This window comes from Myotis myotis, unplaced genomic scaffold, assembly GCF_014108235.1.
Source record: "Myotis myotis isolate mMyoMyo1 unplaced genomic scaffold, mMyoMyo1.p scaffold_m19_p_8, whole genome shotgun sequence".
Lineage (NCBI taxonomy): Eukaryota > Metazoa > Chordata > Mammalia > Chiroptera > Vespertilionidae > Myotis > Myotis myotis.
In genome coordinates, this window is record NW_023416390.1 from 2,676,002 (window position 1) to 2,702,979 (window position 26,978).

The window sequence follows — 26,978 nt, forward strand, 5'->3', positions numbered from 1 at the left end:
TATTTTTGATATTTATTTTATATATTTAAATCCCATTTAACAAAGAAAAATCAACCAAAACAATGAGTGTCATAGGTTCGCCATCACTGTCCTAGTCTCTCCATACAGCAAGCCACTGACTAGGCAGTTAACACCTTGTCCCACATGGATGACATCATAGAAAAGCTCCTGGTGAAATCTCTCAAAGGACATCGAACGCTCGATAGCAATGTCCTTACAGTTAACGTCGCTCTAATCCAGGCAGGGAGAAGGGGACAGGCTGTTAGGACACCTGCAGTACAAAGTTCCAGATTCAAGGAAATCATCCCCAAACAAAACCAAACCCTTTTCGTCACATACACTTTCATCAACTGAATAAAATTTCTCAAATAATGGATATAAATATATGTGGTCAACTGAAAAGGGCAGTGCAATAGGGTGGTGAAGGCCTGGAAGGCGCCGGTGCGGGGTGGGGGGGGGGGGGAGGAGGTCAATCGGGAAAAAGGGGAGTCACCATAATACTTTCAACAATAGAGGAATTTTTTTAAAAGTACAATGCACAACGAGAAGTTACTTGCACGCCACTTGTTAAAATCTCAGATGGGTTTTCAGAAACGTAGACACATTCTGTTTGCTCCAGAGAACATACCTGTGTGACGGGCACGTTTATACTTAACAGACATTCCGCTCGACAAAGTTACCTTTTGTCTTGATTTAGAATTCTGTGATCGACACGATTTTGGCCTGGCTCCCTTTCTAATACTCTTCTCTCATTGGAAAAAGTCAGGCTAATGTTTCAGCAGACGCCCCCCTCCGCCTCTCCACCCCCGCCTGCTCCCCTGAAAAAGCTCCCCCTGCTCTGACATGACCCAGGCCTGCACACACGGGCCAGAACTCAGCAGAGCCACCGCCTTTCTCCCTGCAGGGCTGGTTCTCTACCTGCAGCATCAGCGCATCCTGCCGCCCCCCCCCCCCCCCAGGTGCTCTCCTGTGGTTTCTGATTTAAAAACATATGTCCTCTTATACGACAATAACACGGCTAATCTCTCAAGAGAGCAGGTGCTAAACATCAAACGCAAGAGAAGGAATAACAGAAGAAAGTCTTGATGAGCAATATTACATATCTCCTACAATTTGATATCCAAAAAATCCAAACCGAAATGTTGAAATATTACCTTTAGGGATTTTTGAAAAGCACAAATCAAATCTTCATTTTTAATAAAAATATATTTTTATTGATTTCAGAGAGGAAGGGAGACAGAGAAACGTCAATCACTGGTTGCCTCCTGCATGCCCCCTACCGAGCATCGAGCCTGCAATCCGGGCCTGTGCCCTGACCGGGAATTGAACCAGGATCTCCTGGCTCGTAGGTCGACCCCGACCACTGAGCCACGCCGGCCGGGCTCAGATCTTCATTTTTAATTGTGGGACTTTTATGGCGGCTTCTCCAACTTCTTTGGATATATCCACCCCCAGAGGACATCTGCATCAGAGTCAGACAAATCACGTTACTGCAAACATTGGCTTCCTCCTCTGTCCCTCGTTCTACAGACTGTGTGCTTAGAATTCTAACAACATGCATATCTAATTTATAATTAATCCCAGGGGTTGGTAGCTCTTAAATAAATACAAATAGGATCTCAAACCAGAATAATGGGTGAAGAAAGGCCAGTTCCATTAATAAATCTAAACTTGGAGACTTTTTAAAACCACTTTGAGGTATATTTGACATTTCTAAAAAGCTACACATATTTAATATATACAACTCAATGACTTTGGGGATTGAGATGTTTTGAAAGAAACAATTCTACACATCTCAAATACTGTAAATAAATAAAAACTTAAAATGAAGTAGAAAAATAACAAAAAGTCTTATGATTCTCTATAAAGCTAAGAAGGCGAAATAGTTCACATGTAGCTGAAGGCAAATCTGCACCCCTTCCTACCCTACCCATCCCCCAGGTTCCCACTGCTTCCTCTCTGAGCGTCACCACCTGGCTTGCTCCTTGTCTGCCTTCCTCGGTCGCTACTGGCAGGAGAGGCGAGATCCGACCCTCTTTCTTTGTTCTTCCTTAGTTCATAATTCTGGCTTCTGATTTCTGCTATTTCACTCTGTTACCCAACCTGGAGAAAGCCACCGTCTCCAGCCTCCACACTGCCCAGGGGAGGCACCACGGCATCAGACGGTGGGTTCCACCAGAGGCTGGGCCATCGACATGGGGCGGGGCCGGGGGGGGGTTCTGCCACCACCAGCTAACTCTGCTCATTTGTAATCAGCCCTGAGAGTCGAGTTCATGCAGCAACAGTGAAGGACTCCAACACGGAGAAGTTTAAAGCATCAGATGAAACAATGTAGACACAGAACTGTTAGGTCAGGAAACATAACCATCCTCCGCTGGTTTTACGAGTCCAGGACTAACTGAGCCCGGAACTTGGTGCCAGACGGGGAAACCGTGCTCCTCGCTGGACCCGGGAGACAGAGGAAGGCGTGCAGAGAGCAGCTGCCTGGGCCGCGTTCTCAGCTGCACGGGGAAGAGCACACTCGCAGCCCAGTCCCCACCAGGATGCCTGGTGCACATTTCCCTTCCGTTTCCCAGCATCCTCGCTGGTTCTGAGATGGATGTGACGTTGCAAAAGGCAGGCCAGGGACCTGGTTTCCACTGTTTCCAAATGAAGGAATCCATCACCCTTACCCATCACCTGTTTCTAACCTGTGATTTGTCAGATTTTTTGTCATTTGAAATTGTAGCAAACACACTTCTTATAAGGTATCTACCTGATAGGTTCATGAAAGAAATGACTGTAACCAGAAGATCAATGAAAACCTCACATATAAAAGCAACATCCCGGCTTTGACTTTGATAATGCAACTTGCGTAAAGACAGGAATGGTGCTACCTACTTCGGTTCGTAGCGGACGCCTTCTGTGTCGTGTAAAATGCCCACGCCGGCACGCAGTCTTTCAATCCCGTTCCTAAACCAGGATCATTACACAGCGTGAGCAGCCCAGAGTTAAAGGAAGAAGGCGGAGCGTAGTGAAAGGGCGGTTCATATTGACCTCGTGCTGAGGCAGGCACGCGTCCCAGGGCTTACCACGCGACCATCACGCCGTTGTCCGTGCACAGTCTGGGGGGAGGACACAGCAGAGCGCACTGGGTGGCGTTTGTTACAAGTTCCAGAGCTTTTCGGATGTAGAAGTTGCTGGCAACTCCTCCAGACACAACCTGGAGGAGCCGAGAAGAGCAAGAGGAACAGGTGTCACGTACGGGTGTAAGCCAGGCTGGCAGCTAACCTGGGCACGGCAGCATGCGATCAAACACCGCATCTGACAGATGGGCGACGGGCGGTGAAACATCTGCAGAATAACGACTTGAAGAAAAATACCACAAAACACTTCACATCGGCGTGTAACCGCTCCTCCCGTTTCTGTGCTCCTTTCCTCTGGCCTTTTTCTAAGGACAGTCAGAGTACGTACGATACCTTACCAGTGGGCGGCAAACTCATCAGTCAGCAGAGCCAAATATCAACAGCACTTCTTCAAAACAGACTCGCCCAGGCCGGAAACCGGCTTCTGCGCGTGGGCCACGAGGTTTCAATCGCACTGTACGTGTGCGCGCGCACGTGGTATTTTGTGGAAGAGCCACACTCAAGGGGCCAAAGAGCCGCATGTGGCTTGCAAGCCGCGGTTTGCCGACCACGGCCTTAGGCCCTGGAGTTTTTACCTATAAGCACTTTTTTCTTAAACAATCCTTTAAGAACGATTGCCTTTGATATTCCAGTCTGTGCATCTACCACCATCTAAATATCGTCTCACTTCCTAATTTTCAGAAAACCGCACTTTAAGACACAGTTACCCGAGGTTTACCAAGGCTGTAAACACACGCGAGGGAGTTCATCAAAGGAGCACAAGTGTTAAGGAAATCAACCCGTTTTCCTAAAAACCAAGCCACCGGCTCCTGCCGTTCCTTCTAATCGTGGAGCCTCTGAAATGCACGGGCAGACGGCCCGGGGCTTCCTGGGCACACGGCTGTGCACACATCCCCTAACGCTGCCGCCTGTACAGGGAAGGGACGTGGTCTCCACTCCGCACATTGCCCACGTGGGCACTGGATGTGGCCCAGAGCCCTTCCCTCAGGTGCTCAGGCGGCTGGGCCACCCCCCCCCCACTCCCCCCCAGAACAGCCTCAGCACAGAGGGCGCCGCTACTCCAGGGGGACAGGCTCACCAGGGCGGGGGGCTCACCAGGGCGGTGTTGCTGGACGGCAGCAGGCCTCGCTGCTGGCAGAACAGCAGGGCGCGGTGCGTGCGCTTGGCGAGGTGGCAGGCGGTGGTGTGCTGCACGGCGGCCGCGATGTCCGCAGCGGAGGCCAGGACCTGCCCCTGCTCCACGCCTACAGACAGAGCACAGTCTGGGGTTACTCCCCTGTCCATCTTTATTACTTTCTTTTTGGTTAACCCTCACCCGAGGATAGTTTTCCATTGATTTTCAGAGAGAGGGAGAGGGAGAGGGAGAGTCAGAGAGAAACATCGATGCACATCAATTGGCTGCCTCCTGCAAGAGCCCTGACCAGGGCCTGGGCCCCTGCAACCGAGGTACATGCCCTTGAACGGAATCGAACCCAGGACCCTTGGTCCCCAAGCTGACGCTCTATCCACTGGGCCAAACCTGCTAGGGCTGTCCACCTTTATTTATTAGAAATATACCTTCCTCTTTTTCCTTTTGTGTTATTATCTTATTGACAGCATGTTGAAGTCCAGTGAAAGAAAAATCACAGTTTTTAGCCCGATGCATGGGAGGTGTGAGGTCAAAACGCAGTCTATTTCCTTGTTTCGCCAGATGCTCGATGGCCTTCCCACCACTCATGGCGGCGCACTCCGGGTGTTTTGTTAAAGACAGCCTTCTTGCCACCTGTCAGAAACAGACACAACATCTTACAATGAGCCAGAAAATTGCACGCTTTGAAACCAAGATGCAAAGGAAACGAAAAACACACCAAACCTGGACGAATAAGACATGCTCTGCCTTTACAAACACGGCCGACAGCTGGTCAGGGAGACGGCCAGGCCTGCCTTTCTGACAACCCCACCGACAGCGGCCGGCACTGCCTCCCCGTCCACTGTTGCTCTTCCACTGGGGATGGGAAACAGGTTGGAAGTTAAGAATGGCCGCTTCTTCCATAAGAATCTGCCCTGCTGCTTCCCACCGTGCCAGTGGCTGGCAGCAGGATCTCTGTAGGATCCTGCCACAGAGGAAGCAGCAATCTGCGTGGTGGTAGTGCTGGTAATGGTGACATTTAACCACAGAACTCTGTGCGTCTCTAATGTCCTTATCTTCCTATATCCTCACATTTCACGTTTTTAGAGTACTTGACACTTCACAAAACACCTTCTTTCACATATATTGTCCTATTTGATGAAAAACATAACTGCAGGCAATGAGATACCATCTCACACCTGTCAGACTGGCTATCATCAACAAATCAACAAAGGACACGTGATGGCGAGGATGCGGAGAAAAAGGAACCCTCGTGCACTGCTGGTGTGAATGCAGACTGGTGCAGCCACTGTGGAAAACAGTATGGAGTTTCCTCAAAAAACTAAAAATGGAACTCCCATTTGACCCAGTGATCCACTTCTAGGAATATATCCCAAGAAACCAGAAACACCATCAGAAAGGATATATGCACCCCTATGTTCATAGCAGCACAAGTTACCATAGCTAAGATCTGGAAACAGCCTAAGTGCCCATCAGCAGATGAATGTATTAGAAAACTGTGGTACATCTACACGATGGAATACTATGCTGCTATAACAAAGAAAGAACTCTTACCATTTGCAACAACATGGAGGGACCTGGAGAGCATTATGCTAAGTGAAATAAGCCAGTCGGAGAAAGATAAATATCACATGATCTCACTCATTTGTGGAATATAATGAACAACATAAACTGATGAACAAAAACAGATCCAGAGACAGAGAAGCATTGAACAGACCGTCAAACCTCAGAGGGAAGGCAGGGGAAGGTGGGGGTAAGGGGGAGAGATCAACCACAGGACTTGTCTGCATGCACATAAGCATAACCAATGGACACAGACACTAGGGGGGGTGAGGGCATGCGCTGGGGGATGGGGTTGGCCGGGGAGAGGTCAATGGAGGAAAAAGGAGACATATATATATAATACTATATGTAATACTTTAAGCAATAAAGAATTTTAAAAAAATAAAAAAACAACTGCATTTGCGAACTATGTGAGCCTTTATGGGCTGCTGTAAACCTCCTACCTTTTATTTGAAATGGGACAGAAAGAATCTTTTGTAAACTAGGCACTACTTTTTCTGTTTGTCTTACCCTACACATATTTTTTCGGTCTAATGGGATATCATTCAGAAATATTTAGATGAATGGTACTAGTGCAGCCATCACGCCTCAACTGAAACGGACACCTTGACAAAAAATAAGGTAGAAATTAATCTGAGTTACCTTGTCAAGCATGTCACCCGGCGCTATGTCCAGAGACTTTCCGAGAAGCAGGAAATCTGCAACTCCTCTGACTAAGGCCAACAGACAGTGGCCTCCAGAAATCAAGAGAACGAGAAAGGGAAATTCCACTTCATTCGTCAGCCTGATAGTGAGCGCGTGAGCTTCCATGTGGTGGATGGGAATGAAGGGCTTCCTCAGCTGGCCGACCAGCTGCAGGCTGAAGGACAGGCCCACGCCCAGGCTCAGGGCGAGGCCGGGCATGGTGGTGGTGGCGACGGCGGAGAGCTCGCTCGGAGGGACTCGACTGGCCGACAGCGCTTCCTGCACTATCCGCTGGATATTTTCTCTGTGAAGCTGCTGAGCTACTGGCGGAATGATCCCACCGGTTCTGAAAGAGGTTTTTAAAAAAGCTTTTTATAATTTTAAGATTGTAAAAACGGGAAGAAAAATCGTATACGAGAGCTGAAGGCATGTTTTCAAATCAATCACTAGATAGCTCACAATGTCAGTCACGTATTTTCAAACGTGTCTTACGATGCAGCCGCTGGAACCCAGATTGCAGTGATTCGGGGTGTGGTGTCTCTGCACGCTGAAGGAAAGCGCCAAAATCATCTGAGAAACGCCAAGGAAGAACTCTCGGGCAAGGGAAGGACAAGATGAAACTGGACTTTGGAAAAACGGCTCTCTCTGCAGGCAGGAAGATTTTAGAAGATGTTTACAGTTACCGCAGAAGGGTAAGGTGATTACATCTTAAACGGGGTGACCGTGGGGATGGAAAGAAAGGGACAGAGGCCTGGGCCACTGTAATCACTAGGTGGGTATCAGGGGAGGGAGGCCAAGGCATCGGAGGGGAGTCAGGCCGGGAGCTGGAATGACGGGGAGAAGAGAAAGGCTGACGGAAACATGAAGCCCGTTTAGTGAAGGAGATGAGTTTATTTTTAGACCCTCCGCACTGGCAGCCACGGCAGGACAGTCGACAGCCTGCAATCTGAAATGAAGTCGGGAGTTTTGATTTTGGGTCCATGTGGGACAAGCAGTGGATGAGCACTCTGAACGTCAAGAGCAAAGAAGTAGGGGGTGAAGTTGCCAGCAAAACACGTGCCAGCATGTGGCAGAGAAGCACAGCCATCAAATACGAGATCTGCAACACGCACCCCAAATCTCAGAAAGAACACAACACCTTTAAATGTGTGATATTGAAGATCTGCTGGGTATATAAACAGAAATAAAAACCCTGCCCTGGCCGGTTTGGCTCTGGATAGAGCGTCAACCTGCGGACTGAAGGGTCCTGGGCTCGATTCCGGTCAAGGGCACATGCCAGGGCTGCGGGCTCGATCCCCAGTAGGGGGCGTGCAGGAGGCAGCCAATCAATGACTCTCTCTCATCATTGACGTTTCCATCTCTGTCTCCCTCTCCCGTCCTCTCTGAAAGCAATAAAAATAAAAGAAATGAAAGTCCTCAGTAGGGGCGTGCAATGACTATTTACTGAATACAGTCGGCCCTTGAATAACGCAGGGCTCAGGGTGCCAACCCCGTGCCGTCGAAAAGCCACGGATAACTCTGACTGCTCCAACACTTTCCTAAGGGCCTACTGTTGACTGGCTGCCTTGCTGATAACATGGGCAGTTAATGAACACATATTTGGTGTATGTTTTACATACTGCCTTCTTACAATAAAGAAAGCTAGAGAAAAGAAGTCGCTATGAAGAAAATCCTCCGAAGAGAAGCTGCGTTTAGTACTGTACTGCCGTCGTTGATACCATGAGTTCATACTGTCTGCTTACAAGATGAATCGCCTATCAGTGCCCACATCAATACTGCCTTATATGCTACAGAACACTGTAGATTGATACGGAGCAGTAACGCTGGGCATCCAAGTACTGGACACACGAGATAAACGGTATTTCATACGAAGGGCCAGGCTTTTACACCTGCTGGCACGGCTGCAGCGGCGGCCTCGCAAGCTTCCTTTCTGTTTACGATGGTCCCTCCGCTGGATTCCTGGGCCTTGGCTTGGTGGGCATGTCTCGATCCAGACCAAGCACGCCAGCTTTCCTGGTCAGGCCGAGACTGTCCTCTGCGCCTCACTAGCAGCACTTCGCGTGGGCCCCAGGGTGTTACCCAGAGTTTATGGTGCTGCATGAGGAACCCGCAGAGGTCACATTTCCTGGGATACACACTTTCCTGGGGATGAGCTGCTTATGGAGAGGCCATGAGAGCCACGCAGCGTTTTAAGCAGATGCTCACAGCATCAGAGCTCACTGCAGTGGCGACAGGAAGGGGCTACGAAGCTATGACAGGAGTACAGCACGCACTGCAGTGGGTTCCACGCGGTTATGATTTCGTACTTCGTCTCTCCGTTTGCTTACGTTTCTCTCAACTGCAAATGGCGCCACGTGCAGTCCGTAAGTGTATGCAGACGTTCTGACAAATCTTAACTTTTTAGAACACATTTGTGTATATTTTATGGTAGTCAATGATAAAACAGACTAATATCTACATATATTTTATACAGTCATGACATGACTTTTTCTTATTTTTTTAATATTTCTCAGCTATGTGATTCGGTGACGAGTTTTTTCAAATTGTTACAAATCTCCAAAAAAATGTTCCAATACATTTACTGAAAAAAATCTATGCATAAGTGAACCTATGCCGTTCAAACCCATGCTGTCCAAGGGTCACTGCATGCTATGTCTTAGAGACTAGGTCAAGCTTCCTGAGAGCAAGGACTTCTCGGGACTTCACTGTCCCTTTTATGTATCACGCACGCACGAGAGGCCTATCCATTACTTCTAATTATCATCTTCTGTATTATTCCTGTTATACTTCCCCCAATCCTATAAGGCAGTTATCTTTCCCACTTTATGGCGTGAAAAAAGAGGATAAAGAACGTGCCTAAAGTCAGCCAATACCAAATGCCTAATTCATGATTCAAATACAGGTCTGTGATCTCAAAATATCAACCTTTTTCACGACTCAGATGTTGTGAAATTAGTGACTTCAAGGTGTTTTTGATCTGTACAGTACTTTCAACACATTTTGAATTAGCTACTAATTTTAAAAACCTGGAGATATTACAGTCACGTTTCTCTCGAGGAGTCTGATCCAACAAACAGGGTCGATAGTCCTGCATGGCAATCACTGAGCAGTGACTCCCTGCGGGTATTTTCCACTTTCTCTCCAGCCCCTTCATTTCTGTCCCCTGCCTGGTGGGGACATCCAGGTTTACAGGCCTTGCACCTGCCGTGCTTTAACACAACAGCATATTGTTATTATAGTGCCAACATGAGTTGTGTCTAGAAACAGGAATAGCATTTGTTCTTTCCAGGGATTCACACAGGCCGGAAGTCAAGCCAGGCTCTCCTAGGCCTTCAGTGGAGAACATGAAACTTACAGGTGAACAAAAGAGGGCAAATCATGGATAAATGTTGGAGCTGGGAACAAGCGTGGTGTCTTTTTGGCAATGGGGTTAGCTGGGTCCGAGCCTCACTGTGGAGAGCCTTAAGGGCCAGGCTGAGGGCGGACGGCTAACAACAGCAGTTCTTAGAAGCTTTTGTACAAGAGAAGCAATTAGCTCCTGGAATTGAACTTTTACACAAGATAAACAGAAAAGAACTATTTCATTTTACACTTTCCAGAGAAAGTGGAACTCTACCAAGAGAGTGCCTACTTACTTTAGGTGAACTTCAGTCTGGGAATGTATTGCTTCTCCCAAAACATTCCCAGTTTCATCCACCACAGCAGCTGCCGTATCGTCACAACTGGTCTCAATTCCCAACACGACTTTGTGCAGAAATGCTTTCCCAGGATGAAAGTTGGAACTTCTTAAATACTCATAAATTTTCCCTTTTGATGGTTTAGAAAAAACTCCTGCTGCCTTATTCAATATTAGCATGCTTGCTCTATTGATAGTTCCTGGAAAAGAATGAAAGGAACAAACTAAGTATCATTCGGAATTGGCATTAGCCACTCGACCATTCAGTGAAGCAAAAATTCTGAAAGCTTGGTTTATTTTTTAATGTGTAGTTTTATAAAATTATAGTTAAGTCTTATAAAAGTCAGCAGAAAAATTTAAAGCAACTTGTTATATAATTTATATACTATAATATAAATAACAGTGTGAATGAATGTAATACTTTTTAAGGGGGAAAATAGGGAAGTCAGAGGTAACATTTTTTTGGATTACTGTTACTCTCGTGCTGTTCTTACCAAACCCTTCTTTATTCTTTATAAAACAGCTAATATTACAGTATAACAGTTGCATGGAATAGTCCTTCGGAAAGTGCTATTTATTTCTGTGACTGCTAACATTAAGACAAAATGTGGGTTTTGTTTTTGTTTGTTTTTTAAATCAAATGATAAAGGCAAAATGGATCAGTAAAAACAAATGCATTCTATTTCCTGGAAACATCTTTCAAAATAAAATGTAATCATTTGCAAAAACAGCACATACACAAAATAAGCTTTAGTCAGCTAGTTTACAAACAAGTGTTCTCATAACGTCATCTCACATGAACCATATCTCGACTAAAGAGACTGCAACCGCCTACCTTTTTTATCCACTAGTTACAATTTTTCGAATTAAATTTACCTTTTTGCCAGAGGTTTATCACAACAGGGATGTCCCCAAATCCTCTGTTTCCCAGCACAGCAGCAGTCCATCACCAACGCCCCCTGGCGGTGCCACTTTGCCACGTACCTAGTTTTATGTTCCCAGATCACCTGAAACTCTCTGCGGGCTGCCCTGGCCGGTTGCTCAGCGGTTAGGGCACAGCCCGGGGGGCTGAAGGGCCCGGGTTCGATTCTGGTCAAGGGCACCTCCCTCCGCTGCGGGCTGGATCCCCGGCCCCGGTCTGGGCAGGGGCAGGAGGCAGCCAATCCGTGTGTGATGTTTCTCTCTCTCTCTCCCTCTCTCGACTTCTCTCTCTAAACGTCAATGGTCACTACCGTCAGGCGAGGATTAACAAAACACAAACAGAACCACCGCAGAACGTGCTGGGCGTGTGAGCGGCCCTTTCCCTACACACAGGGGCCGCGCGGAGCAGAGAGCGCACAGGTGTGGGGCTCGCACTGCGGCGCGGGCAGAGTTAGATGCGATCCATCTATGCACAGAGAACAGGGGGTTCGGCTCAGGCAGACACCCCGGAACCGGACGGGCCACCCCTGGAGGCAGGCGAGGGGCTGGGCCCGCGGGCTCCCGGGGACGCCGGGCGCGGCCAGCTGCGCGCACGAAGGCGGGGGTGCCCGCCCGGCTCAGGCGGGGCCGCACCGGGAACCGGGAGGTCACGGCTAGTCCCCGGCCGGGGCTCGGGCCGGGCTGCGGGCTGATTGCGACCGCGGGGCGGGCAGGGGCCGCCGTCCGCGCGCCCCGTCATGGACGCTGCTCCCTCCCGCTCCCCTCCCGCTGGAACCCAGGAACTCGCGCTGAAAGGCGGGCCGCCAGCTGCACGGGGGACCCCGGGGCCGGGACGCGCGGGAGCCCGCAGCAGCCACTCACCCTGAGCGCGGGCCGCGGGCGCCTCTGCTCCCTCCGCGCGAGGGCGCTCCGCCGGCCGGGGCTGGAGCCCGGCCCGGCGCCGGACGTGATGTCATCGGTCGGGCCGGCGGCCGGTGGCGTCACCGCCCCGAGGAGGCGCGCGGGAAGTCCGGCTGCCCCCGGGCGCCGGGCTGCTAGGGACGCTCGCCGTCTGGCTGGACGCGGACGCCCCGGTCGGAGCAGCCTGGGCAGGGGTTCGTCCTCCCGTTCCCGAGGGCCATCCACCTACCGGTGCGGCCTGCGACACCCCACATCCTCTGGGCCGTGGGCCTGGGGCGCCGCAGGGCGCGGGGTTCCCAGAGGACGGCAGCCTCTCCGCTCGGACTCCCGCTGCTCCCGGTGGAAAGGGCTGGCTCGTTCTGCGGTGAAAACCAAAGGGGGTTGTAAAAATTCACGCCTTTAAAGTCTTCATGCCCGACTTTTAGGGTGCATCGTGCACAGACCTGCAGCGTAGTCTTCCTCGTGTTCTTGCTCCCCTTTTATTTTTCTTCTGTTGACAGGTGGACTTGTCACCATTGGTTGGGGCAGGTCTGTCCCCCGAGGCCGTCTTCCTGCGTGGCTTCGGGGTTCACTAAGGGGGACCCTGCGATGCCAGGTGGGCAGCGCCGGCGCCTGGCAGGTGAAGCTCCGGTTAGTAAGATGATGAGACCAGGGGGGAATCAGTGAGGGTCTCGTGATAGACAGACATGTAAACTCATAATTAGAATGTTAGGGACAGCTTTTCAGGTGAAACTTACCGTTTCCAACATTTTTAATCCTGTGTGGAGTCATCATAATGAGCAATGAAGGGGCGCTTCCCGTGGGCACTTCCCATCGCCGGCCCGATGCAGACTAACTTGCTGAACCCTCCCAGCCACCCGTGAGGGACTCCCGTCTTCATTTACGGGAAAAGCGGGTTCACAGGATGTGGGCATCCAGCTACCAGGTGCAGAGTTAGAGTCAGGCTCTGGTCTGTTTTCTTAACTACCCGGTAACTCCTATTTTCTCTGGGCTGCCTTGTTGACCCCAGAGAGACAAAAAGAGAAAAATTAAGACCTAAAGAAAGAGAAGAATTAGTCGTCCCGACTGGCCATGGCAGGTCGGAGGTGGCTGTTATGCACTGAAATCTCGCCTGGCGTGGCGGTTTCTCTTGCCACGTGAACCAGTGGGCTCAGGTGCCCAGTGCCCGCCTGTGCTGCCCAGCATTATCCTCTGTTGTGTTCGTGTCACTGGTGGATCCTCCTCCAGGCACTCTTGGCTGACGCGGAGTCTGAACGTTGCATGAGGTGGAACAGCAGAACTCTAGGACACAGTGGGGGGGAATTTTATTCCGCCTTTGACTGAGTGCATGTTAGAAACTTAGACCCGATGCACGTGCTGTATTTGGCAAGTAAAGGTGTCCTCCTTCCATGCTCGTTATTGCACTAGGGGAGAAGTTATTGGAGGAACGGCATGGGTACTCTGGACGGGGCATCTAGGCTTTCATCTGATCACATCATGGTTTGAGTGCCACTTACCGGCATTCTCAACGAAAGATGGCCTAACCACTGAAACTTCAGCTTGAACTGAGAGTTCCAAATAGATCTGAACATGTTCGTTTGTCTCTATCGTCTAACTTCCCATTTGTATAGAGGAAAATTATATACAGAAGAATCTTTACAATTCTCATTCCCTACTTACATCTTACTAAATTGGATTTTAACACGTATTGTGGGGGTTCTTTCCTTTGGGCCAGAACTTATTAGTTGTTAAGAGATAAACTATCCATTCCCTATCTTCAAAGAACCGAGTCTAACAACAGGCAATTGCAATACAGCATTAGGGAAAGTGTACGTTGAGAAAGGGCACTAAGGTGGTGTAGCTTCCAGATGTATCCATAACCTAGCAGGCCTTGGTGCGAGTGCTGGGTTTCAACATCTGATTCTTATATAGCTTCAAACTGGTTTATGAATATGGTTTATGCGGTACCAGAGCACACATTCAATTTGCTAATAAACTATGTAAAAACTATTATACTACTATGTTAATTATGAGGAATGCAACAATGAGCTAGGACAGTTGACCTGGCTGGTCTTCACCTTGACCAGATCACAATGAAAACCAGATTCAAGCCAGAATCGGAGGACTGTTTAGTAAATAGGGAATGAAAGCAACAGAAATGGGTTTGGTGCTTCCAATGTGTCTTCGTAGCTTCGGTTGTGCTAAAAAATAGTCATTTGCCTCTCTTTTCCTTTGCTAAGAAATATCTTTTGATATGAAACATTCTTTCATTCATGGTAATACTGTCAAGCAGGTCTCATCTTTGGAAGATATTTTGTTCTTTGTTTGCTGAGTCATTATGCTTCTTTCATAAATTTACCCTAAGATGATTTTAACCATTTTTATGTGTGCAGTTTAACAGTATTAAGTACATTCGTACTGTCGTGCAACCATCACAACCATCCATCTCCAAAACTTTTACATCTTCCCTAAATTTGTATCCATTAAACACTAATTCCCTATTACTGTGGGACCCTTTTCTCCCCACCTCCTCTGGCCTCTGGCAACCACCCCACCACTGTTTCTGTTTTTATGACTTTGATCATGAAAAGAAAACCATCATTTAACAGCACTACATGTTGAACACTTGAGGTTTTAGTGACTGCCATTTACTTGCTTAATTTTTTGCCCCATGGCATTTATTATTACATTAAATGATATGTATTCATTTATTCATTTATTATCTATTCTCCAGCTAGACTATAAGCACATAAGGGAAAGAACTTGGTTTGTGTTGTTTACAAACTGTATCCACAATACCTGAAATAATACCTACAGCAAATATCTATTGAATAAATATTTTTTTAATATATTTTTTTATTGATTTTTTACAGAGAGGAAGGGAGAGAGATAGAGAGTTAGAAACATCGATGAGAGAGAAACATCGATCAGCTCCCACTGGGGATGTGCCCGCAACCCAGGTACATGCCCTTGACCGGAATGGAACCTGGGACCCTTGAGTCTGCAGGCCAACGCTCTATCCACTGAGCCAAACCGATTTCGGCGAATAAATATTTTTAAAACATGGTGAAAGTGGGAAAAATAGCAGAAGGCCTGGATTACAGCCAGATTTCTATCTCTGAAGTATGTGCAAAAATAGTAAGCCTTCGGAGATAAAGTTTAAAAATTAAGAAAAACAAAGTACTATTTTAAACTTTTTATTTTTACAAATTCAGTTGCTGAAAATACACCTTGAAAAATAACAGTATAACACTGATGACTGAATTTGGAGATTTTGCAATAATCCTACACCAAAGAAAATTTTTATTGAAGTATTTAAAAATATACGGAAAAAAAAGAATACACAGGAAAAGACAAATATACAGAGGCATTATCATACAGCTGATTTCTAAAGTCAATACTTTTGAAATATAAAACAATTATCCCCAAAAGTCAGTTTACTGAAACAAACTGATTTTAAGTTGGTCTATAACTTTTCATTCAATTTTGTTTACAAATGTTCCTAGGGTTTTCAGTTTCATCCCATATCAGATCTGTTTTTTGGAAATATTTACTTCTCAAAGTTGTATATAGTTACTTCCTGCAATTAATGTCAGCAAATATAGGGAGCTTCTCTAGTCACAAGAATTCAGTATGGCTGCTGCTCTGGAAATAGTTACCATATTGGGTTACCTACATGAAGACTCAAGTACTGAAAGTCCAAATATTGGGGAAAGTATGAGGACTGAGAGCAGGAGGACTAAGGAAAGATGGTATTATCTTTAACTGCAGACCTGCTGGAAAAGACTCCACTAATTACTTTGGTACTAGTGCTAGAGAAGCAGTTGCTGCCAAACCACAAGTTGGCTATATAACTGTCCATTTTGTATTTCCTTTTCTAAAGAATGAATTAAATAATTAGATTGCTCAAATAAGCAGAGACTTTTAAGTTACAATATAGTTTAACTGTGAAATAAATTATTTTATTTAATTGGTTTAGCAGCCTTGGGTCTGCAAAGGAAGCAAACCCCATTTTGTTTCAAAATTAGAAGGCTGACTCAGAGGCTGTTTGTAAGATGCCTAACTATCTTCTATCGCCAGTCAGTCTTGAACATGGACCTTCGTGAACTCAGTAACTTAAATCAATGTGAAAATGATCTCATCCCTCAACACACAGTGTTGAGCCAGCAAAATGAGGGGGAAAAAAGTACAAGGTAGGAATTGGCTTATATCCTCTTATACAGCACAAGAGGAATATATATGGCAATAAAAACAATCTACATTAGACTTGTAAAGAGATGATTTTGGTGTACATGTAAGTTGGCTTAAACTGACCATAGCGGAATGATTGGAAAGTTTCTTCTCCTAACGTAATGCCCATTCATTATAAACTAAGCTGGTCTTAGTATCTACTACACCCTCATTTTATAGCCATTTAACTTACAAGCTGGGCCTGCCCAGCCTCCCTCTAAAGCCTCTCTTGAGAAAGGTACCAGGTGCATTAAGCACAGGCATCCTCCCGTAAGAATGTGCACTTCACACAGCATATGAAGAACCAGCACTAGGCTCTCCAACGTAAACACCTCTCATTTCACACTATCATGGGAGCAGTTTACTGACCACTCCTTCCTTACAGGCAACTCAGCAGCTGTAAACGCTTTCCTTCAGTTCCAAAGCCTTTCAATACTTGTTAATTCCAAAAATCCGAACACCATGTAGCTGTGGCACTTTGGGAATCAGCACACTCAGGAGAGAAGCTGTGTTCAGCATGAAGTGAGTTGGGTCATACTTCGTATAGAAACTTGCCAGAAAATATCTGTAGAAATAAAAGTTAATATATTTAACGTCTAAAAATAAAATTACTTATAATGAAGGCATATGTGCACATTTTCACTTCTGCAATTCTATTAAATGCATTTAATAAAATATGTTTGCTACTTAGCATCCTTTACGGCAGGCTTTCAAACGAGGGTTCACGTGCTCCCTGAAATTTCAGGTGGAGTTTTATATTTGTGTGTTTCCGAAGAGAAGATTCAGATCCAAAGATACATCATATTCTCTAAGGCGGCAGTTCTCAACCTGTGGGTCGCGACCCCTTTGGCGGTCGAACGACCCTTTCACAGGGGTCGCCTAAGACCACCCTGCATATCAGATATTTACATTACGGTTCACAACAGTAGCAACATGACAGTTATGAAGGAGCAACGAAAATAATGTTATGGTTGGGTCACAACATGAAGAACTGTATTTAAAGGGCCAGAAGGTTGAGAACCACTGCTCTACGGGTTCTGTGGCCCACCAAAAGGTTAAGAACCACTATTGTGAAGTTGAGAAAAATGGGGTTTAGTGCATCAGTATAATTAGTGTCTTTGAACAAAAGCAAACACTTGGTTGCCCTTTTTAATGGTCTCATTTCCATACTGTAGATAAACAAATCTACAACCAGTTTAACTGGAAACTTGAAAGACGCTGTTGTAAAATTTCAGTTGTTTTGCTATTAACTGAACATACACATACATATTCAAAGACACCCAACACCTGAGAATTTAACAAGCCTAACCCAACTGTAAGGCCATAAATCATCGAGTCAGAAAATCTAGTTTTACCCAAGCACTACATCAGAGCACAGACACATCATCTGGCCCCTAACAACAGTACCCTAATATAGACAAGATTTAGAGAATAAAATATCATAACTAAGAAGTTAGTTTGCATATGGGTGTTTCGTATTTTTAGAGCACACAGGAAAGTATTCTTACAGCTTTTCGCCTAAGTATTGCTGTTAGTTTCTCATAAGGGAGATAACTATTTAAATATGGTTAAAAAACAAAAGCTATTTTTAAATGACTAAAAATATCAGAGCTGTGCACATCATTTTCAGATCTAAATTAAGAAATTCTAGTGTCTTAAACTTACTTTACAAACTATATAGTCAGAAAATTCTTGAGAATAATCCATATTCCTTAATCTTTACTTTTAAATCCTTTCTTCCTGTTTTCATATACTTTAGCACTGTTTTCCTCATTCAATGAACAAAATAGGATACCACTTGCATTTAGTAAGCTTATTTAATTTCCCATCATCATTATGGGTTTAATCTATAATCTGTCAGAAATAATAAATCTTCTCAGAATGTTTTCAATTTATCATACCATAGCATATGTCCCCTTTATGTCTTTTAATGCAATGGTCGCCAACTGGTGGTCCACGGACCACTGGTGGTCTGAAAGGTTGGCGACTGCTGTTTTAATGAACAAAAACTGTGTGTGTAGACTATATAAAAATTACTTTACTATACAAAAAAACTAGACAATCTTCCAAGGAGATACAAAACCAAGTGGGAATCAGTGTGATAGTGTTTATTTGCCAAAGAATATTCTAGAAAGAGACCTGTATTAGAAGCCAGAAGTTTAGGGTTTCATCTGGGCTTTTGGCTCCAACTACCTGCAAGATTTGGAGCAAGGCAATGCATCTGAGACTGTTTCTTTTTAAAAACTTGGGCTAACAATTCACATCTCACCACCTGACAAATAATGATCAAATAAGAAAATGTCTTATTGTCACCAAATAGTATCAATGCTATATAGATGGTTTTAATGCTGTCTTTTCAGTTATGTAAGGAATTTAATTAGATGCCAGATATAAGGTTAAATGCTTTACAGATGTTATATCATTTAGTTTTTATAGTTGACTAGAGGCCCGGTATACGAAATTCGTGCACGGGGGTTGGGGGTCCCCTCAGCCCAGCTTGCACCCTCTCCGATCTGGGACCCCTCGGGGGATGTCCGACTGCTGGTTCCCAGGAATTGGGCCTAAACCGGCAGTCGGACATCCCTCTCACAATCCAGGGCCGCTGGCTCCTAACTGCTCACCTGCCTGTCTGGTCGCCTCCAACTGCCCCTCCCCACCGGCCTCGTCGCCCCCAACTGCACCCCCTGCCAGCCAGGTTGCCCCCCGCAGCCTGCTGTTCGGTCAGTCGTGACAGCCCCTGGCTTTTTATATATTAGGATGCCACAGGCTAGAATTTTATTTATGAGCAAATTAAACTGGCCAACTGATCCAGGATTCAACCCAGGTCTACACTATCTTCTAGACCAGGGGTCCTCAAACTATGGCCCGCGGGCCACATGCAAATACAAATATTGTATTTGTTCCCGTTTTGTTTTTTTACTTCAAAATAAGGTATGTGCAGTGTGCATAGGAATTTGTTCATAGTTTTTTTTTAAACTATAGTCTGGCCCTCCAACGGTCTGAGGGACAGTGAACTGGCCCCCTGTTTAAAAAGTTTGAGGACCCCTGGTCTAGACCAGTGATTTTCAACTGGTGTGCTACAAGAATGTTTAAAACATGCAGTACCTCACTATTCAGTCAGGGGCACTGATCTCTTTTCCTAGATTCTCAAATAAAAAAATGTCAACAGCCAACAATGGCCACCTGGTGTAAATGAATCAAAAGTATACTTTTTTTGGTCAGATCGGCAAAAAAAATATACATTTTGGCGTGCCACACAATTTTAGTAATAAACATGTTCCATGAGATGAAAAAGGTTGAAAATCACTGCTTAAAACCATGCTTTCTTTCCCAAGGAGTTTGAACATCCAAACAGGGCAGGTGGTCAATGAAGTATGTCTGAAACTGTCCAAGCCCTTGTTTAGAGAGATCAATCTGTAGTGGACTGTAAATAAGACTATGTGTTTAGTTTTCTTACAAGCAACTTATGAACATGAACTGGAACACATTTGACCTGTATATCCCAGAATGCCTAGGCATACTGATGGGCGTGGTCTGTTGTCTCCATATGCTACTGACTGAAGTGAAAACTGCTTTGTTACAGTTTGTTAAAGATTTTGCCTGCATTTTATATTTTATCTGAGGTAGCTATTTATTGACAGAAGTTTTTGTGTTTTTTCAAAAATATATTTTATTGATTTATTACAGAGAGGAAGGGAGAGGGATAGAGAGTTAGAAACATCGATGAGAGAAACATGGATCAGCTGCCTCCTGCACACTCCCCACTGGGGATGTGCCCGCAACCAAGGTACATGCCCTTGACCGGAATCGAACCTGGGACCCTTTAGTCCGCAGGCCGATGCTCTATCCACTGAGCCAAACTGGTTAGGGCTATTGACAGAAGTTTTTAACAAAATATTATTTCTAATTCAAATTCAATCCAATAAAACAATAGCTGCCTCTCGTCTAATCCTCCTCATTCCTAAAAATTTCCACCACTTACAGAATTATTGGAGAAATTGTGAAGAACTTCCGTGAAGACGTAAACTGTACTCCATAGTCCAGTTGTTCCCAGTGAGTTAGGAGCCTTGCTCTGCCCTGGTCAGGAGTTTCGAAAGGTGTTCCTTTCACAGCGTGCAGAAACACATACATCCCCTGGAAAACACACACGGAGCGTATCAGCAACAACACATACGAAAGTGCTATTTGTCAGTCAGCACTAAGATAGTTCCAGACCATTTGTGACAAAGTATGAGATTAACTTACAGCTCAAGTTTTAACCTTTCTCATTATTGTTTCCTCAGAGTACAATAAAACTTCCAGAGGCAGATAAATATCATTTGGTGAAAACCAGTGAAAATTCAACCAAAAGTAACCTGCTTTCATCTTTTTTTAAGTTGAAAATAAGCAAAAAGTGTATCAGGGTAACTTTATATCATTACATTTAGATTTTCTTCTACGACCTTTCCTGTGAGGAAATAGGGTGACATTTTCCCCAATGGGCAGGAAAAGTTTATTGTGGCATATTAGTAAGTCTGATAATATTTATAAAATAAAAAAGACAAATTAGTAAATAATAGTCATAAACAAAATCTCTGTATCAGAAAAAATGGTTTTGAAAATATTTAACATTAGAACTGTCTTTGTCCCAATAGCTCTCTTCCAAAGCAACAGAGATGGTTTGCTGTAGGCATAATGTTCTACTCAACTTGCTTTTAAAGTCACAACTGTGCCTCAAAAGTGTGTCTTTTGAAGTTTTAAAAAATAAACAAAATATTACTAAAAGCCAATGTGTTCAGTAATATGTTGAAATATCTAATTTTGTAATTAATTAGGAAAAAAACAATGTATACTAGATTTTTTTCCCTTGTGATTATGATACCCAGTTAGACTGCTAGGTAGGGCTTCATTGCAGGATCCTATCTGAGGAACTGGTAACAATTAAGTCTAAATATTATGACAGCTTTTCCCACTCGAAGTCATAATGTGATGCCTTTTCTACTCCTACTTCAACAAATATATGGAAAAAACACACAGAAAAATTGGTGATTTAAAATTTGACATTAGTGCAGGTTAAGAGAGCCCTTGTTTTCAAAGCTTAGTCTACTTCCTATTCCATTAGGCAATTCAAAAGTTGTTTAGCTGCAATAACAGCTAAGCTATACAGTAATGATCATGTTCAACTGGATTTAACTCAACATACAATAAGTTAAATGTACGCACCACAGGACATGCGTGCATATATGAACTGAACAGACACACAGCCTGAAAAACATCAATCTCCTAAGAGATGGTTAAGGGAAAAAGATGTACAAACAACCAGAATGCAGGGCAGCAACTGTACAATCAGGGCACTCGGGAGATGCAGGGAAAAAGGTTCCTTGTTGCTGAGGCAACAGCCCGATGCTACCTTGTCAACTGCCTCATCCTTGAAGGTTCGGCTCAAATGACTACTCTTTTGTGCAGCCCTCCACAACAGTAATAACCTCTTGTCTGCATGGTTGAATTTTATTGGTAATACTTTTATTATAGCACAATACATATATTGTGCTGGAGTTGTTTACATAATGTTTGTTTTCCCATTAGCCTGAATACGTCAGGAACAAGGGCTGGTATACAGCAAGTACTAGATATGATGCCAAGATGACATTAAGCCAAGGAATGTTTATTCTGTTAGCATAAGGGAAACATTTTCACGTGGGCTTTAAAGGAAAATATGAGACAGAAATTGTATGGTTTCAGATTCTTAGGAGTATGTTGTTGTCTACTCTAGATCACATAATGTGTTAGAATTATCAAGAGACGAACAATCCTGGTTTTCCCATCAGTATTTAGGATATACGTAATATTCATTGTATATATCATTTTCAATGAAAAAGAATAAAACCTTATCTGGTCATATATCTTCTACTCTTATCATCATTATTATTATTTTAAATATATTTTATTGATTTTTACAGAGAGTAAGGGAGAGGGAGAGCGTTAGAAACATCCATGAGAGAGAAACATTGATCATCTGCCTCCTGCACACCCGCTACTGAGGATGTGCCCACAACCAAGGTACATGCCCTTGACCGGAATGGAATCTGGATCCTTCAGTCAGCAGGCCGACGCTCTATCCACTGAGCCAAACCCATTAGGGCTACTCTATTATTTTTATTTTTAATAGTTTTTCTATGAAATTTTAGCAATTTATACCCACATCAAAAGAATTAGGGCCCTAACCAGTTTGGCTCAGTGGATAGAGCGTTGGCCTGCAGACTGAAGGATCCCAGGTTTGATTCTGGTCAGGGTTGCAGGCTTGATCGCCAGTGGGGGACGTGCAGGAGGCAGCTGATCAATGATTCTCATCATTGATGTTTCTATCTCCCTCTCCCTTCCTCTCTCTGAAATCAATAAAAATATATTTAAAAAGAAAAGAATTAGGAAAAAAATGTAGCTCATAGTTAGCCCTTAATAAATATTTACTGACTCAAAAAGAATTCTCATTCATTTTAAAAGCTAGGCAAAAAATTTGGCAAAGTATTAATACCTCTAAGGTGAACTGTAACACGAAGAAAAACAGTCACTAAGGGGTCCACTGCATGGTTTCAGAAAGGCAAAGACTGTATTTTTTCTAACCAGGGATACCACTTAGGTCTACTTTCCTGTATTTAAAAGCATTCAGCATGTAGCTCACATTTTTAATTGTTTTAATGTAGGCTATCTTCAAAAGAAACTTAAATTTGGAGTCACATAATTGCTACAGCTATGTCTGGTTAGGTAGGTTTTTAGTGTGGTGACCTACGTCAGCAGTTTGTTCCCTGCATGTTGTCAATTTCCTATCCTTTTCCATGGCCATATACGCACTGTGCCTCAATCTCAGTCAACCCAACTAAAAACACGAGGGAGTAAGAGGACTTCTAAAGTACATTTAGTACATATGTCATAGGAGAAGGAAAAATTACAGGACTACACAGACTAATTCATTCAGCAAACACTGAAATAGGTATTGGGGATACAGAAATAAAAAATAACAAAGATAAACTGCTAATTGTAAAACTATCATAAATACAAGAAAGCAGCGTGGTGTTGTGCAGCTTCCTGGAGGAGGTGATACTTGAGTAGAGTTTTCCAGAACAAGGAGGAATCAGGAAGAGCAGGAAGAAGGCAGGGCCATTAAATACAAGAGCTTACATTAAGGCAGAAACGTGAGAGCAAGACGATTTTCATCATCGTTACTATGTAGCTTGTGTCTGGAGATGGTCTGTAACAAACTGAGTTCCCTTTCTTGCTTCCAGTTACCAAAAGGTGTTGTATCCCACAAGGGACTTGGCATTTTACTTTGAATGTAACGGGATCACTGAAGGATTTAAACAGTGTGACTTGAGCAGACATGCATTTCAAACTATCAAGCTGGAATAGAAGAAAGAAGAGGAGCACCAAGGAGACCATTTATCTATTGCAGCGATTTTCAGCCTTTTTCAGCTCATGGCACACATAAGCTAATTACTAAAATTCTGCGGCACACCAAAAAATACATGTTTTGCCCATCTGACAAAAAAAAATGTATAATTTTGATTCATTCACATCTGCCTATTGTTGTGTTGGCTGTTGTCTTTTTCATTTGACAATAAGGGAAAACAGATCAGTGCCCCTGACTAAATAAGCAGATATTGCATGTTTAAAAATTCTTCCCGCACACTGTTTGAAATGGCTGATCTTTTCGAGTAATTGACAGAAAAACAAGTGCATGATTTACAGCAATGCCAGTGGGGACTAAGTGGAGAGGCAATAAGGCAGAATGGACAGGGTTTGGCTGAATGAATAGAAACATATAGGAAAGGGGGTGACCTGAAGACTGGGGTGACCACATCTGCTAGTTTGCAAGGCGGCCCTGACTTACACCTGTTCCGTCGAGCAGTTCATACTACAGTCCCTTTACCCTCCACACAGCCTGTTTGGATGATACTATATTAATCTCTTTTCCTTTGTCATCCAGCTGTCTGGCTTGTAAGACAGTGGTGCTTTTAGATTAGGATCAAAGTCAAAGGACTAGATTGGGGGTAGTAAGAAATAGATCAGGAATGGGCTCAATTTATACTTGTTTGGTTTAAGGTGAAAGATGATCATTCTTCTAAAAGTAGAAATTGGAACTATGGAAGGATGAGGTAACTTAGAATATATAGCGTAAGAAGAGATGAAGAAAAGAACCCTGGGGAAAGAAAGCAGGAAGTACAAGAGGAAAGAAAAAAGATCAGAAATATATAGGAAAAAGCAATACCATGACCGCCAAAGGAAAAGAATTCCAATAGAAGGGATCTGATTAACGACGAATATTTCAGAGAAGTTACTATTTCAAAATGGTGTTTGCCCTACCAAAATCTGTCACTGAAAATGGACCAAATAAATGCACATCAGCATGTTTTTACCACATCACCCTTGTCCTCCTCTCATCAACTTTAAATACTCTCTAGAAATAAAATAAGTAATATTAATTTTTAAAAATCTATTCCACATTTTTCTGTCTTAAGTTCCAAGGCTACATAATATGGTCAGCAGAGCTGATCAAACCTCTGATACTTTTGAGAGCTATCATATAATACAGAAGTGTGGTAATCAACTTGAAGAAGCTAAGGCACCATAAGGTCCTGAATCACATAAAATATGATTAAGCTCAAAATGTCTATACAGAAGTAGGAAAGTATACTTATAAAATTTAGAAAGACTTAAGGATTGAAACAAAAAAATATTCATTAGACTCCAATTAGCCAAAAATATATTACTTCTTCTGAAGTATTCTGGTCAATCAATATAATGTAGTAGCCTGAATTACAGTGTCTTTGACATTTTTGCTAAAATGACCTACTATTTTCTAGATTCTAGAAAACCAATAGAAGGAAAAAAGTCTTACTTAGAAAAGGGCCCAATGTTTAAATATAAAGTATAATAGAAAAATATATTCCCATTCCAGACACTAAAATCACTGAGCTGGACACTTAAAATGGGTGACTTATATTATGTGAATTATATATCGTAAAAAAAACTAAATCATGTGTTCTTTATAAGAAAACTTTTAAGCTTGTTAAAAAATTGTGTTTAAGTACAGGTAACATAAAATGTACCATATCAGTCATTTTCTAAGTGTACCGTGGAGTGGTATAAAGTACATTCACATTGATAAGCAAACAGCTCCCCCATCCATCTCCAGAACGCTGCATCTCGCAAAGTTAAAACAAAACGCTCCCCGTTAAACAGTAACTCCGCACCCTGGCCTCCCCATCCCTGCCCATTAAGCCTTAGCTTCCCGTGCTCAGGATGCGGTGAGTCCTTACCAGGTTGTGTATAACATTTGTCAAGGTCCAGGCCACGGGAACGCTGAAGAAGGGGATGCTGAGCAAGACGATGTGAAGCAAGCCCACGCCCAGGGCGTAGGTCAGCCATATCCCCCGGCTGTTCATGACCCGGGTGTTGGGGTTCACCTCGCTGTGGGCCACGCCAACGTTCATGTTTGCCCTGTAGGAAAGCAGTGACATGGATCAGCACCGACATAGCTGGAACCTAAATAACCCCAATTCTGACCTGATCAAATAAGTGTCGGTAACCAGGATTATTCTTTTTCCTAGTTGTTCTGACACGGAACAAACACACCCTCTCGAATATGCTACTTGCAGGTGCTGACAAAGGCAGTCAAGAATTCTTACCATCTGACTTGATGGTAAGACAAACAAGACTTGTTTTTATAGTTCTTGTGGAAAAAACAAACAGTTTAAACCCCTTTCCTAATGACAACGTGTCTTCTAGCATGCTGGTTTTACTAAATGAGATAATGGGCAGGAGAGCTCAAAGTGAGAGAGAACCTACATTTTCTTATGCCGTGAGAGCAAAGGGAACACTCGGGAGCTCAACTGATCAACAGAATCAATTAGTACAAAGAAACAACAGACAGACCCTCTGGGAGAACGCGGGGCAGCCGGGCTCCGGCGGCGACAGCTGGTGACGCCGACACGCAGCGAAGCCTCGGGTTGGCACCTGCAAGTCCCGTCCCGACACCCCGGCACCGCACGGTCTCTGTGGGGGGACAGACCCCGCTCGGACGCCGTTCCCACTGCCCGTGTGTGTGTGTGTGTGTTGGGGGTGCTCCAAAGACGCCCCAAAAGCCGCCTGCGCTGCCGGGGCGGGGGGCGGTCCTGCCCGGGCTCGGAGCCTTCCCGGGGGGCTGCGGGGACGCGGGCTTCACGCGGAGAAAGCCTCCCCGCGCGGCCCCGAGGGCGCCGTGGTGCGACGGGGAGGGCTCCCAGCCTTCCACCCAGCGCCCCGCAGGCCCCGCCCGCCACCCAGCGCCCCGCCCGCCCGAGCCCCCGGGGAGCGCCCTTCGCCCGCCCGACGCCCTGAAGACCGGCTCCACGATCGCCACCGCCGCCCCGCACCCCCTCCGCCCCTTTCCTCTCGGAGCGGCACGTCCGTCACGTCCGAGGCCCGACGACACGTCGTGGGTGCGAGCCTCGCTCAGAGGCCGCTGGGGGCCGCTCCGCCAGCCACAAAGGGCGCGCGCAGGCGGCCGGCGCCCAAGGCTCCCGGAGGCCCACTGGGCTGCCTCCCCGCCGCCCGCAGCAGCCCGCCCGCGGCCGCCGTCCGCTCCCACTCACCCTCCACCACACGCCCGGGGGCCGGCACGGAGAAGGACCGGCTCCGCGGCGTCGCGTGTCCTCGCAGCCAAACGCCAGCGGCCCGCCCCCGAGCCGCGCAGCCCCGCTCAGCTCACGGAAGCGCTCGGCGCCGGACGCGCTGCCCGCGGATTGGCTGCGTGCGG

At 45.2% G+C, this 26,978-nt stretch overlaps 2 protein-coding genes across 12 annotated transcripts; both read right to left on the bottom strand.

Moving 5' to 3' along the window:
- Positions 1-12,038, bottom strand: OSGEPL1 (O-sialoglycoprotein endopeptidase like 1). Of its 10 annotated transcripts, none has more exons than XM_036320089.1 (8): positions 11,960-12,038; positions 10,137-10,377; positions 6,460-6,847; positions 4,683-4,887; positions 4,221-4,369; positions 3,072-3,202; positions 2,881-2,952; positions 1-1,462 (listed from the first exon to the last, which is right to left on the bottom strand). In XM_036320089.1, exons 2-8 carry the CDS (start codon positions 10,355-10,357, stop codon positions 1,384-1,386), a joined length of 1,245 nt encoding a protein of 414 aa, XP_036175982.1. In that variant the 5' UTR covers positions 10,358-10,377; positions 11,960-12,038; the 3' UTR covers positions 1-1,383. The 10 variants fall into 10 exon arrangements, 6 of the variants coding, with proteins under 6 accessions (XP_036175982.1, XP_036175981.1, XP_036175986.1 ...); XM_036320088.1 differs by lacking the exon at positions 11,960-12,038 and adding an exon at positions 11,054-11,951; XM_036320093.1 differs by lacking the exon at positions 11,960-12,038 and adding an exon at positions 6,961-7,146 and having other exon boundaries at positions 10,137-10,276.
- A 3,120-nt stretch (positions 12,039-15,158) lies between these two features.
- ORMDL1 (ORMDL sphingolipid biosynthesis regulator 1) lies at positions 15,159-26,972 on the bottom strand. Of its 2 annotated transcripts, XM_036318943.1 has the most exons (5): positions 26,815-26,959; positions 26,117-26,236; positions 25,501-25,681; positions 20,190-20,341; positions 15,159-16,772 (listed from the first exon to the last, which is right to left on the bottom strand). In XM_036318943.1, the coding sequence occupies exons 3-5, from the start codon at positions 25,672-25,674 to the stop codon at positions 16,637-16,639; spliced, it is 462 nt and encodes a 153-aa protein (XP_036174836.1). In that variant the 5' UTR covers positions 25,675-25,681; positions 26,117-26,236; positions 26,815-26,959; the 3' UTR covers positions 15,159-16,636. The 2 variants fall into 2 exon arrangements, with proteins under 2 accessions (XP_036174836.1, XP_036174835.1); XM_036318942.1 differs by lacking the exon at positions 26,117-26,236 and having other exon boundaries at positions 26,815-26,972.
- Between the last annotated feature and the right edge of the window lie 6 nt (positions 26,973-26,978).